General features: G+C 43.0%; 1 protein-coding gene across 1 annotated transcript; it reads left to right on the top strand.

The window, feature by feature from the left end:
- The first annotated feature begins 814 nt into the window (after nucleotides 1–814).
- Nucleotides 815–1,758, top strand: LOC148938151 (uncharacterized). The gene is made up of 3 exons (XM_089073848.1): nucleotides 815–1,034; nucleotides 1,146–1,267; nucleotides 1,355–1,758. The coding sequence occupies exons 1-3, from the start codon at nucleotides 815–817 to the stop codon at nucleotides 1,628–1,630; spliced, it is 618 nt and encodes a 205-aa protein (XP_088929974.1). The 3' UTR covers nucleotides 1,631–1,758.
- The last annotated feature ends 13,276 nt before the right edge of the window (nucleotides 1,759–15,034 follow it).

Below are 15,034 nucleotides of genomic sequence, written 5' to 3'. Positions count from 1 at the left end.
CGTGAGAAGCGGTACCTCTCTTGGGGTAGTGCGGGTGGACGCACAACTTGCTAGCCAAGAGAGCAAGCACGGCTTCCCGGGTCGCTTATTATTTGATTAAATTACACGTGGTCACTCTATCTCGCGAACTCTATCGATTGTACGTTTCGCTAGGATGGGTGGAAGGATTTGTATTTATTAATTGTTTGACACACACCAATTTTTTCACTTATATATTGTAAGGTATTCAAGTACAAAATTAATTGATACAAAGATTGATTAAATTGTAAAACACGCTTAAAATTAGATTTATAAGAGCTCGAATTTAAGCTGGATGACGTTAGATTCATTAGCACTACGATAGAATTGGAATTGATTTGAGATTGGATTCGAGTTACTTCTTAATACTAGAATTGGAATCGAACTTTCTTAATACTAGAATTGGAATCGAATTAGAAGAGGGAGTTCACGGACTGGAGGTCCTCTCTAGTCGGATTCACGAGATGAACTGAACACAGTCGACCGTGCACTGAAGTGCTTCGATTCGGCGGCTCGAAACTGCGGCGACGCTATGGTGGGGTGCGCGCTCGATGTGGGAGGCGCTGGTGGTGGGGGTGCGGCGCTCGCGTGGGAGGCTAGAGGATCGCCATGGTGGGGCTCGCGGTAGCCCAAGGACGTACCACGTCGGTTCTTTGCTTCATGTTATAAAGATTTATCATTGTAAAATTGAAAAGGGTAATACCTTTACAATAGGAAACAAAATTGTTAATTAATTTATTTATTCTGACGCGACAGACGTGACACGTATATGCTGTGCAGCGCATATTCGTGGATGATGGTGTCTATAACCAGCTTGATTACTCTGGCTATTACGAATATCGCTAGGACTCCGGCGCTGGCGGACCCGAAGGTTATGAACCCGTTCCAGATTCGCTTTCCAGCGCTCTCTGCAATTTTGTCGAGGGTTTCCTCATCGAGTAGATTGACTAGCGAGATGCTACCTCCCGGGATGTCTTGCCCCAGCGCTCCCCGCGCTATTGTATTCAACATGGACGGTTTCTCAACCGGAAACATAATATGATCCCTCAAGCGGTCGAGATCGTCAGTGGAGTAGATCCCGCTCGTCGCAAGCGCGTCCGGACTTACATACTTCAACTTGGGTGTAGAGAGCTGTATAATTGGAGGTGGAAGTGACTCCACTGGCTTAGTGGTTAGCCTGTACCAGACGTCATTCAATTTGTACATGCTAGGCAATAATTCGTTGCAGCTCTTATGCGTGCCCTTACGGGTAAGTATCCTAGTGCGGGGTAGCAAGAAATACGTAGTTCTTGTATGTAAGCGGGAACTCATTGTAGCATGTCTCTGTGTGCCTCAGCTTACAGGTCACTGGCACGCACTGAATGATATGGATGACCTCACCGGCGGTCACAGCGGTGTACCCAGGCGACTTCATCACTCGGTAGGCCATCTCGTCAGGAGCTATCGCGGAGAGGGACAAGGCATTCTGCAGGATCTGCCTCTCCAGTGCGCACTTTTGCTCCATAATATCATGATAGAGCCGGGTGAGCTGATGCTTCACATGTTTTTCTACGTAAACAATCTTCGAGTTCACGTAGGCAAATATATCCAGGTTATTGACAGAGATCTGTGATCTGGCAGCGAACGTCTTCCCCTTTTGTGTCTCCAATATAATCAGCTTTGGATGCTCTGTTCGATAGAGTTGATATCCACAGAAGTTGAACTCGGTGGTTTTCGCTAGTGCGAAGGTCATCTCTTCGGTTGTTACTGTATAGACGGTTGGCGTCGTCTGGTTCTCCCGGGGAGATAGCTTGGTGGCGATGCCCTCGTATAGTACATCATATTGATCGAAATGGCAGCTATCTGTGGGTGCCACGGTCCAGAAGGTCTCAGTCCCATCGTAATCGATGCAGCTCCCGTGCTGCTCCTGGCACGGCGTTCCTGTTGGTAGGATGATTGCACCTGTTGATCGCTTGTACGAGGCGTCGAATGAGCGGAGAATTACTCTCAGCGTGGCTTGCACCACCACATTCTCCCGAATCCATCTGAATATTGAGTTCCGGCACAGCGCCCATCGGTGTGAGTCTGGCCGGCCATGGTAACGCTCCTGTTCGTGGCATTTATTTTTAGGCGATCCACGATCGCGGTCTCGACGTTTAACGTCCCGGTGTTATGGATGCGTTGGCAGTTTTCGCGTCCGATTTCTTTGACGTATTCCTTATGGCTGTCAGAAACGATCGAGACGTGGAAGTGCATTCCACAGTAATAGATAGTGCGGTCGATCTCTAACCTGCACTGGATGGCGGTGACACTATTATAATCTGAGAACTGCATTAGTTGAATATATGTTTCAGTGCTTTCTGGTTCTAGCCTTTCTACGTTGCACGTTCCAATATCCAGAAGAGACAGTGTAGTGATGTTTAGGCCGCTGCCTCCACAATCGTAACCCAGCAGGGCTTGGCAGATCGGTAGGATTAAGAAGATAGTTAGTCGGCGTAGTTCCATGTTGGGTCGTTGGTTGACATCGTCTTACTGTCGCGCCGATATCCTTCACTCTCCTCCGGTTCGGGCGATGATGGCGGGGAATGGTGCGTGGTGGGGCTCCGACTCCCCACCTTCTTTAGTTTGTCTGCGTGTACTGTGCGCAGCTTACCTGAACTTAATTCTAGCCTTACATTATTATTATCGAGTACATTTACAATAGTATGCGGCCCTGTATATTGCGGACTTAATTTATCCTTCCGGGGTTCTTTGAGTAGGTAGACTCGCTCGCCCTCGCGGAAAGTGCATTCCCGCGCTGATCGTAATATTTCTTCGACCGAGTTTTAGCAGTATTGAGATTTCGATGCGCGATCGTTTGTGCTTCGCAGAGCTTCGCGGACAAGTCGGCATAATACCCGGCATAACTCTCATTGCTTTCCTCGATCTCTCCGGACTCGCTAGTGGGTATGCGTGCGAGGCTCCCGTACACTAACTCGTGGGGTGTAAAATAAGTACCTTCGTGCATGCTGGTATTATACGAGAAACTGACTAGTTTTAGTATTTCATCCCAATTTTTATTTTTATTGACAAACTGCTTGAGGTTTTCCCATAGAACGTGGTGCGACCTCTCGACTGACCCGTTGGATTGTGGTCGGTACGCAGTAGTTTTGAATTGTTTGATTCTAAATTTTCACGCGATATTTCTCATTAATGAGTTGAAAATGTGTACCCTGATCCGTAAGGATTGCTTTAGGGACACCATGTGCGCAAATGTACTCGTTTACGAAGGCATCCGCGACGTCGATAGCGGAGATGCTTTTGAGGGGAGCGGCGGTTGAATGTTTAGTCAGGAGATCTTACATCGTGAGGATGTATGCGTTCCCCGAACGCGTAGTGGGGAGCGGCCCCATGATATCCATGGATACTTTATCGAATGCTCTGTCTGGCGTGTCTGTTAGTATCATGGGCTGTCTAACTTTTACCCGTTTGAATTTATTCATCTGGTAACTCTGGCAGCTTGCTATATACCGACCGATTTGCTCTTTTATTCCGGGCCAGGAGTAATTCTCTTTCTTTAATTCGCGCGAGCGTCTTCGTCACGCCTTTATGGCCTGCCACAGCCGACGCGTGATACTCCTCGATTATCCGGGTCCTATCGCCCGCGGGTGGTACCACGATTTCATTTGTACAGACGGATATCTCTAGGTCTTGATCCCACAGAGCGATACGGAGCGCCCTGTCTATTTTCGCGAACGACACGTTATTAACGTCGCCCTTACAGACTGAAATCGTGCGCAGATTCAGCTGCTGAATTATATCCGCTAGCGACTTTAGTGCTTCTCGGATGCCCTCGAGGATGATAAGAGAGGAGACGTTCCTCTCGATCGGCAACGCGATAACATATTTATTGCCTACGCGTCTAGTCTTGCCACGCCCCATAACGTCGGGTTCAGGCAAGAGGCCCTGTTTATTTAGGATCCTCGATCCCAGGTCGCACAGTTTCCTTTGTGCGTCGACAAACACTACTAGATTGTCTCTACGGTTCGCGAAGCTATCCCTGATTTCCTTTAACCTAAGGTGATGTGTTTGGTATGGCACAGTATCACCATCGAACAAACCTTCGCTTCCCGTCGTGTCGCTCACGCGCTCGTCGACATCGCTGTCGGAGTCTGCTTCAAAATCGTTTTCAGTCGGGCAATCGCTGTCGCTATCTTCCTCATCGCTGCTATTGCTGGCGATTACTCCTGATTCCTTACCATCTACGGCGGCGGAAGTTCGCGGATTCCGCGTGGGGCCATTAAATAGTGATTCGTCGGACTCGGCTTCGCTTATTTCGATCGGTGGTTCTTGAGTCGCCGTTAGGTAGCGCCTGCACGGGGTTTCGCGAAAGCGCGTCCGCGTTTATTCATTTTGCCCGCCTTATAGATCACCTCATACTCGTGTTCGGCAAGTTTCAGGCGCCATCGTACCAAGCGCGACGTCGGGTCTTTGACCGAATGTAGCCACGTCAGAGGCTTATGGTCGGTGACCAGCTAGAATTTACGACCGTAAAGATACGGGCGAAAATAGTTTACGCAATAAACAATGCCCAAGAGTTCCTTCTCGATTGTCGAGTTGTTTTGTTCGGGTGGGTTCAACAGTCGAGAAGCGTAGGCTATAGGAAGATCTTTGCCTAATGGTCCCTGACTTAAAATACCGCCGATGGCGTATTTCGAAGCGTCTGTTGTCAACGAAAGGCCTCGTAAAATCAGAGTATTGCAATAATGGTTCGGAGCAAAGGGCCGCCCTTAGCGTTTCGAATGCGCGTTCCTGCGGGTCTTCCCATTGAAAACGTACTTCTTTTTTCAGCAAGTCAGTTAAAGGCTTAGCAGTTTTTGAGAAATTTGGAATAAACCTACGATAGTAACCGGCCAGGCCCAAAAACCGTTTAATATTCTTTGCCGTGCGCGGACGCGGGAAGTTTTTCATGGCATGTATTTTCTTTGGAGGTTTCGGGTTTTATCCCGTCCTCGCTAATTACGTGGCCCAGGTACGTGACTTCCCTCCGGAGAAACTCGCATTTGTCTGGCTGCAGGCGTAGTCTCGCGTTTTGCAGTCGGTCGGCCAAACGCTTGAATTTGATTTCGTGCTCTCGCAGGGAACTGGCGTATATAACGATATCGTCTAAGTACACGAACATTTCCGTTCCTTGCAGGCCGGTTAGCACCTGGTCCATGAGTCGCTGGAACGTCGCCGGGGCATTCTTCAGCCTGAACGGCATACGCTTAAAATGGTAATGCCCGAAGGACGTGGAAAAAGCCGTCTTCGGCGCGTCCGACTCATGCATCGATATCTGGTGAAAACCAGATGCGAGGTCAAAGACACTAAAGTATTTAGCGCTTCCCAGCTGGTCAAGTATTTCGGTTATATTAGGGAGGGGGTACGCGTCTCCTATCGTCTTTTCGTTTAGCGCGCGGAAATCTATCACCATGCGCCAACGCCGGTTTCCCTGAGAGTCGGGTTTTTTGGGCACGATCCACAGGGGGGAATTGTACGGCGAATTCGAATGCTCGATAACATTATCTTCTAGAAGTTTATTTACTTGCTTGGTGATTTCTTCCCTGTGCATCGGCGAAAATCTGTATTGTTTTACATTCACCAGGGAGTTGTCCGTCGTTGCGATGGTGTGAGAAGTTGCGTTGGTGTGACCCAGCGGGTCTGCGGGGAGTTGAAAAAGGTCGGCGTTATCTTCCACGAGAGCGTTAACGTGCTCCGCCTCTATGGCGCTGAGGTGATCTAATCTAAGTAAGTCGCGGACCAAGGCAGCCCTATCGGTTTCGCGCGGTGCTTTTTCTAATCGAGACGTAGTGACGCAATTGACGGCGCGGCACTTCTGCGCGGGTTTCGGCGCGATTAATTCGATTTCTTTTAACTGAACTGTGGGGACAGCGATTTCGCGATCTGACTCTGTTGTGTTTACGATTTGCGCGTACGCTTTTCCTTCTCTGTTTGTAACAATCGCTTCCCCCAAGAAGATCCCCTCTCCGACGTTAAGTCGCGGGAGGTATCCGACTTCAGTCTCGGTATTAGACACATTCACGTAAAAGCGGCCCGTGAGCGCGCGGGCACATGAAGCTTCCCTGGATGCGCAAAAGGTAGCTTATTTCGCCACTCGACCGTTTCACGACCGAAATCGATGGTGGCGTCGTCGCGGAGGAAGTCGGATCCTAAGATCCCTTCCTGTGCGATGGGGAAGTTATCAGGAACGGTGTGTAGATTTATTTTATGCCCTTTGAACTGAATTTCTGCCGACCCTAGGGTCTCTATTTGCCCACTCGTGATCCCTGTAAGGTAGATTGTATCGTCCCTCGCGATGGGGTTATCTGGGTGTAGGGATCGTTTCTTGATGAGGTTAGGCGCGGCTTCCGTGTCGACCATGAAATTGGTTGGTCCCGCTAAACCGTTAGCGGATAGCAGGACTGACGGGGCGTGAGATTTCCGACAGATTCAAGATAGCGATTCGGACGCTTCTTCGGGCCATGTCCACCGTGCTCGCTGTATTCACCGGACGCGGGTTTCTCGGGGGATCCGCGCGCGCCACGTCCGTCCCGCGAGACGGATCCCGACCGTTTCCCGGCCCGTTGATTCGACTATTGTTATATTGCCGTTTTCGGCATTCCTCAATCTCGTGGCCGCGGTTTTTACAGTATCGACACCATTTCGCGGCGGTGCTGAGTCACGCGGCCCTTCTCCATTTCTCGGCCCGGACGCGTTCCGGTTCTCATAACGGTATGTTGATCGCGTTTCTTCGCGGCGTTCCGGCCATTCGGGGCACAGTGAGTAATTCCGCTCTCGACCCCTGTATTCATCAAAACGCGGAGGTGAGCGTCGTCTTCCCGGCGGTGACGCCGGTCTGTAACGCGAGTTGCGCCATGCGTTTGGCTCGGGGGAGCGTCGGGAGGTGTCGGGCGGTCGTCGCGGCGGCGGTTGTCCTAGCCGCGCGGGCAGACTGTAGCGTTGCCGTTCAATTTCATCGCGCTTCGCGGTTATTTTGGCAGCTGCGAATGCTTCGAAGGGCGCGTGGTAGTGCTCCGGCCGCAGCTGCAGACGATATGGCGTGGGTAACCCCTCGCAGAAACACTGCGCTGTAATCTCGTCTATTTCTTGAGTAATAGCGGGGTTTAAGATACCGCGAGCGCGTCGTTCCCCGTCTCTTATCACGGACCTAATCTCTTTGACGCGGTCTATATAATCCAAGATATGCTCGTTCGGTCGAAGGTGCACGGCGGTTAGTTCTCTCCGATACTGGGCTACGCTCTTGACCGACCCGAAGGCACTATTAAGCAGGTCAGAGAGTTGAGTCACCGTATCGCAAGGTTCGTCGGCGACCGCGGAATGAGCATGCCCTCGTAATTTGGTCATTAATAGTCGCATGAGGGGCTTTTCGTAGTGCGGGGGCAATATATCGCGGGCTTGCCTACACGCTCCGAGAAACTTTGACAATGAAATATTGTACCCATCGAAAATTGGTACATACTCGGTTGCCTCTCGATAGGTAATTTTGGGTATCGCGGGGGCCTCGATGTTTGAGTCGTTGTGGTCTCCGAACAGCGGAGAGGTTTCGCCGAACGGCTGACCCGGCGGGATGCTAGGGCTTCGCAGAGGCGGGTCGCGGCGTGTGTCCATCTCACACCGCATATTGTGTAACTCGGCGCGCAGTGACGCTAGCATGTCGCCCATTTCACACATAGCCGCCCGATTCTCCTCGACGTCGGCGCGGTCTCGCTGCATCGCGGCATGTGGTACCGGACAAAGGCGGGAATACGCTCGCCTCTCGGCGACGCTGCCAGCAATCGAGCGGCAAATCACCAGCAGCGGTTCGGAAGAGTTAAGGAGTTAAGGAGTTCGAATCCCTGATTACTAGAATAAACGTGCGATTGAGCAGCAGGGAATATAATTCTTTGTATTAGCGCGATCGCGTCTAGCTATTATTCTTCGCGGTTAAGTAACGAGACGGAAAAGTTCGTGAGTCGGCGCGAGACAATGACGCCTGAAGCAGCGTTAGTATCGTCAAGATAATATCGAGCGCGGACGTATTCGATAGCCTCTCCCTCTTCTTTGAGTACTTCTAGGGCAACAATGAACCTCGGAACACGCGTCGCAGTGCTCGATTTCGCGGATTAATGAAAGCGGGGTACGACAACACTCGCAGAAATCTTGGGACCCGGTGAATCCGAATTGAAATGAATGAATTAATTCCAAGCGATAAGAGAGGGTGCCCTCGGGTATTAATTTCTTACAACGATAACAAAGAAACTCGGCACTATTAGGATAATTGTCGGCGGCTGAATTATTTACGTGGCGATAACCGAAGGAAGTAATGCAGCGCACTGAACTGACACGATGTTGGAATACGGCAGCTGGATGCGTGCGCGAACCACGGGTGGCATCAGATCGAGGGAAGCACATCACATTAATTAATCAATAGTATCCGCGAAAGAAAAACGCGTCCCTGCATGTCGTTGAGCAATATTATGAAATATTATCGGAGCTAGAAGGTTTAAAACGAGCATTCAAGACTACATTTTCCGAGTGAAATCGTGGGACGGGGCAAAAACTATGCCCAAAAAAAAAACAAAGGGGTCGGTCGTAAACCCTTCCGGTCAGGCTTTCCCTTTGTAGAAGCAATCGTTGAACTTGCACGGACACGTATGGCTGACGCAACAGGGAAAATAGCGCGAGAAATATACGCGTATACATATATCTTATAATAATTTATTAACAATTTAGCTACTTATTTAGCTACTTTCGTTGGAAGCTCTCTGCAAATAGTCTTGAAGAGAGATTCGCGGCTGGGAGCGGGATTCTTGCGTTGTGCTGGCTGGTGCGGGCTGCGCGGGCAGGATGCCCCAGAGACGGTCGTGCACCAGGAGCTCGTACTCCCCCGTCGAAGGTTACCTCCTCGCCGATGATTGCGTTGTGATCGAAAATCGCAGCCACATGAAGACCGTATTCGAGGTGTTGTATAGCGTTACTACGCCCCGCGCGATTTTTCCGTGCCTTAGGCATTCGACAGAGGCTTTAAGTGTATATTATATTTAATTAAAAAGTTAGGGTTAGGATATCACATTCGGCTGCGAGCCAATTACGCATTGGTTCGGCATCGCGTCGGATTGCAGGAGCTACCACGTGCTCGAAGTCCGATGTTTCCTTCGTGGTAAGTGCGGATGACGTACAACATCTTGCCCCCAGAAACGATTGGAATTCTTGCTTTAATTATAATTTAATCGATTTACCGATATTGGACTTGCTATTGACATCTAGTTGCCTCGTGCCCTCGCGAACACTTCCGTTAGTAGACGCGGTGATGAACCGTGTCACGTCCCAGCGCCGAGAGTACCTCTGGTCATGTCTAATGTAAATTTTTCAAAAATTTTAATTATTTATGACTGACTGTATCAGGAGACAGCACAGACAAACCCTTCCTATACATTTAATAAAAGAATATACCGCTTAAAATTATTTAAAGATTTATACAAAATGGCCGCTCCTTACCACAACCTTATGAGCTACTACAGCCTTAATGTTCCTAGTAAATTTTCCCTAGAACCTCACTAACAAAAAACAGAACATACTGAAATCACTTCTCCAGACTGTTCAGTAAAGTAACAAGAAAATAGAGCTTAATATCGCATCCTTATCTAAGCATTTCAACATTAACAACAAAATCTCAACAAATAATAAATAATGAATAAAAAACAAATGTAGGAAATAAAACCTCGCCCACGTAAACTATAACAAAACATTTACACAATTACACAATTATCGGTGCATTGTAATGTGTCTTTATTACCAATTAATAAACAAAATCATATAATTATATAAATAACAAAATACCAACCAATTTCTTTATATCGTCAAATATAATTTCAGAAACTAAGAAACTCTTGTATATCAAGCACTTTCACTTTTGTTCCATTTTAATAATAATAAATATAAAAGTTAATAACAAAATTAATAACAATAGAAAGGATATGAATAAGGAATAAAAGTCATAATGACAATATAATAAAATCCATGACAAAACATTTATTCAACAGTTCACCTCATACATATCCTTATTTCAAGGATAAACTTTATTGATGTCCTTATATATTTTCCCTATATAAATACATTCTCCATCGAAAATCCTTTCGAAAACATAATTATAGTTTGTGGTTACGATTCTTAATTCTCAAGATATAAACAAAATTAAGGGTATATGAAAGCACACACACGTGTATACATATATACGTACATTATACATTTCCTTATAAGATATAGTTTTCTTTATGAAATTATATAAACAACCCGGATAGAAACATATTTTATCTCAGAAAAGAAATTCTACGATTTAAATTTCGTTTAATAAAATTCATAAATGAATAAATTATTATATTAACAAATAATTATTATGAAAGATTTGGACAACACACAGGAAATCTTGCAACTTACTTCATCACACATACCTACTTAACTCGCACCGTTTAGAAGATATTTAAATTATAAACTTCCTTACATACACTTACCTCAAAAACTCAATTCAGCAGGCAAATCTCCGTATATAAACCAGTTCAACTTCTAGAAACCTTCATCCTAGACTTATATTTATAATTGTTACTTCCCTTTTTTCATTAACACTAATCCTATGGCTATGACAAAAATCTTGAATATTAATATGCATGAAAAACTACCCAACGATTCAACCAATCACAATCAGAGCCATTTCGTACCTGAAAACATTTAAAAAATAATGTATTACAAATGTAAAAAGAGTTATACTGATATATTTTAGATATACTAATTATACGATGTAATCATTATTATTATAAAAATTGTAAAGTATATCTAAAACGATATTGCGATAATTAATATTTATTATAAAAGCTTAAATTCAAGCAAACTATATGTTTGTTAATTATAAGAAAGGAATTATTATAACGAAGTATAACTCTTTGAAAGCAAAAATAAGCCAACGTTAAATGTCAAGGCCGCCATAATATTTAGTCACAAGTGTGACTCATGATCAGTTTGTAAGCGAAAATAAGCCAACGTTAAATGTCAAGGGCGCCATAATATTTTAGTACCACGAGTCATCGCTGACTCATAGCAAATGTAGACTAAGTCGACCAATAGAAAACTATGTCAAGGACAACTAGAAGGTCTTAAATGCGTGAATCATAGCTGACTCATAATGAAAGTAGACTAACAATAGGCTTTATTCAAACCTGTAGAATCATAACATTGGAATTTAGGTCACCCCTACTTCCATGTTTTGGCAACATATAAAAACCTCAAGCGACGATACCTTCGCGCATTCATTCGTACCCACTCGCACATTTTCCCATTTCGCACTTACGATTCACATCCACAGACACTTACATTTTATTCACATTCGCACTTGTACGCGCACGTACATTTTTGCATTTGTACTTCCACTCGCATTCGCTAAATATATATATATATATATATACCTATCATTTATAACAGTGAATAAATTCCAATTCAAATACCACAAGTGTGATATTATATTATTTCTTATTCCCAAAATCGAAAATTCTTTCCTGAAAATAAAAGTCATTTCGACATTCCTGTTACCTACTTCCTTCGCAGTATCTAATCCTAAGGTTTTACCCTCTTAACCGCATGGAAAAGAATCTCACAAATAACGTGTGAGTGTAGCTGTCGAGGATCTGTTGATTTCGGCTCCGTCCGATCTACCAGGACCTCCCAGGACGTCACCGTATGAAAAACAAACACGTGGTGGTTCGAATTTTCTATTATTATATTCAGGAGATTAATTAAAAGTTGCACGCGCGAAGCTTTATTCTAATGCGGATAAAAGCGGTGATGAGGATTCCGAAATTAACTGACCACGTGGTTATACAAAAATCTAGATTTATTTAAGGAAAGAGAATACACTCGCGCTCTGACACACAAACTAGTAAATAATCTTAACACTAACGGATTACTAATTTGAGACTTAATTAGGAACTTAACTAGAAGTTGAAAGTAAATTAGAAATTGAGTTAGGATATCGACTTAGGAGTACGTCGCGAGACGCTCACGCGGAGCGATGTGTTACTTGGTTGACGGCGCGCACAAGAGTGAACGAGTATGGCCGCGTGTTGTAACGCGTGCCTGCGGCGGCGCTGTTGCGCAACATGGCGGTAGCGTGGGTACGCCAACGCATGTGGCGCTCGCGGCGGCATAGACTATAGAGCTAGGCTAGATGTGCATATCTATGACGGTCGTTGGTAGGCCAATCAGCGCGTGACTGACTGGAGATGATGCGCGTAACAGTAATGCGAGCTTTATGGTAGTAATAATCTTACAATTAATTAAATTAGTATCGTTATTATTAACATGATCTTATTATTAATGCAGGTATTATATTTATTATTATTATATTTAGGTATGTTTAAGGAACATTATATTTATTATTATAATTTAAATATTTTTAAAGTATAATTTATGAAGTATTTTGTGTATTATATCAAATAAAAATTGTTGTTTATAGTTAGGATAATCGAATACATGTGTTATTAAATGTTAATATTTATAGTTATAGAAGAAGACGGTTAAAGTAATATTACATCTATGTAACATAATAATGGTGGGGCGCGCCATATTAGGCGGAACGGCAGGAGAGCCAATGGCCGTTCTCGGTGGCTGGCGATGAATTATATTAAGGTGATATTACATGCAGGGGAAAAAAATATAAATGGTGGCTCTCCGGACGTTACACAGAACATACTGAAATCACTTCTCCAGACTGTTCAGTAAAGTAACAAAGGAAATAGAGCTTAATATCGCATCCTTATCTAAGCATTTCAACCTTAACAACAAAATCTTAACAAATTAATATAAAATAGTAATTAATGAACAAATAACAAATGTAGGAAATATAACCTCCCCCACGTAATGCATGAAAACTATAACAAAACAATTATCGGTACATTGTAATATCTTTATTAACAATTAATAAACAAAACATATAGTTATATAAATAACAAAATACCAACGAATTTCTTTACATCGTCAAATATAACTTCAGAAACTAAGAAACCTTTGTATATCAAACCTTTCACTTTTGTTCCATTTTAATAATAAATATAAAAGTTAATAACAAAATTAATAACAATAGAAAGGATATGAATAAGGAATAAAAGTCATAATGACAATATAATAAAATCCATGACAAAACATTTATTCAACAGTTCACCTCATACATATCCTTATTTCAAGGATAAACTTTGTTGATGTCCTTATATATTTTCCCTGTATAAATACATTCTCCATCGAAAATCCTTTCGAAAACATAAATATAGTTTGTGGCTACGATTCTTAATTCTCAAGATATAAACAAAATTCAGGGTATATGAAAGCACACACACACATATATACATATATATATACATTATACATTTCCTTATAAGATATAGTTTTCTTTATGAAATTATATAAACAACCCCGATAGAAATATATTTTATCTCAGAAAAGAAATTCTACGATTTAAATTCCGTTTAATAAAATTTATAAATAAATAAATTATTATATTAACAAATAATTATTATGAAAGATTTGGACAACACACAGGAAATCCTGCAACTTACCTCATTACACATACCTACCTACCTCGCATCATTTAGAAGATATTTAAACAATTATAAACTTCCTTATGTACACTTACCTCAAAAACTCAAATCAGTTCAGCAGGCAAATCTCCGTATATAAATCAGTTCAACTTCTAGAAACCTTCATCCTAGACTTATATTTATAATTGTTACTTCCCTTTTTTCATTAACACTAATTCTATGGCTATGACAAAAATCTTGAATATTAATATGCATGAAAAACTACCCTAACGATTCAACCAATCACAATCAGAGCCATTTTGTACCTGAAAACATTTAATAAATAATGTATTACAAATGTAAAAAGAATTATACTGATATATTTTAGATATACTAATTATACGATGTAATCATTATTATTGTAAAATCGTAAAGTATATCTAAAACGATATTGCGATGATTAATATTTATTATAAAAGTTTAAATTCAAGCAAACTATATGTTTGTTAATTATAAGAAAGGAATTATTATAACAAAGTATAACTCTTTGAAAACAAAAGTAGGCCAACGTTAAATGTCAAGGCCGCCATAATAGTTAATCACAAGTGTGACTCATGATCAGTTTGTAAGCGAAAATAAGTCAACGTTAAATGTCAAGGGCGCCATAATATTTTAATACCATGAGTCATCGCTGACTCATAGCAAATGTAGGCTAAGTCGACCAATAGAAAACTATGTCAAGGACAACTAGAAGGTCTTAAATGCGTGAATCATAGCTGACTCATAATGGAAGTAGATTAACAATAGGCTTTATTCAAACCTGTAGAATCATAACGTTGGAATTTAGGTCACCCTTACTTCCATGTTTTGGCAACATATAAAAACCTTAAGCGACAATACTTTTGCGCATTTCGCACTTACGATTCACATCCACGGACATTTACATATTTGCATTTTATTCGCATTTGCATTCGCACTTGTACGCACACGTACATTTTTGCACTTGTACTTCCACTCGCATTCGCTAAATATATATATATATATATATATATATATATATATATATATATATCATTTATAACAGTGAATAAATTCCAATTTAAATATCACAAGTGTGATATTATATTATTCCTTATTCCCAAAATCGAAAACTCTTTCCTGAAAATAAAAGTCATTTCAACATTCCTGTTACCTACTTCCTTCGCAGTATCTAATCCTGAGGTTTTACCCTCTTAACCGCATGGAAAAGAATCTCACAAATAACGTGTAGGTGTAGCTGTCGAGGATCTGTTGCTTTCGGCTCCGTCCGATCTACCAGGACCTTCCAGGACGTCACAGCCGCGCGACTACGGATCGCAGTCTAACGATAAATGGTGCAGGTATTGCAAAAATCGCGAACATGAAATCGAGGAGTGTCGGAAACGACAATACAATAATAGTCGCCTCAACGAACCGGGAAA

This window comes from Pogonomyrmex barbatus, unplaced genomic scaffold (assembly GCF_055798465.1).
Source record: "Pogonomyrmex barbatus isolate J1 unplaced genomic scaffold, ASM5579846v1 scaffold1, whole genome shotgun sequence".
NCBI lineage: Eukaryota > Metazoa > Arthropoda > Insecta > Hymenoptera > Formicidae > Pogonomyrmex > Pogonomyrmex barbatus.
The sequence above is the reverse complement of the archived record's forward strand: the minus strand, read 5'-3'. Positions and strand labels throughout refer to the sequence as shown.

Bases quoted from the DNA above. Each gene is read 5' to 3' on its own strand.
- LOC148938151 (XM_089073848.1), top strand. From the start codon at position 815: ATGGTGTCTATAACCAGCTTGATTACTCTGGCTATTACGAATATCGCT. The intron at 1,035-1,145 runs GTTTCTCAACCG...ACTTGGGTGTAG, and splicing joins TATTGTATTCAACATGGACG to AGAGCTGTATAATTGGAGGT. The intron at 1,268-1,354 runs GTAAGTATCCTA...TGTGTGCCTCAG, and splicing joins TCTTATGCGTGCCCTTACGG to CTTACAGGTCACTGGCACGC.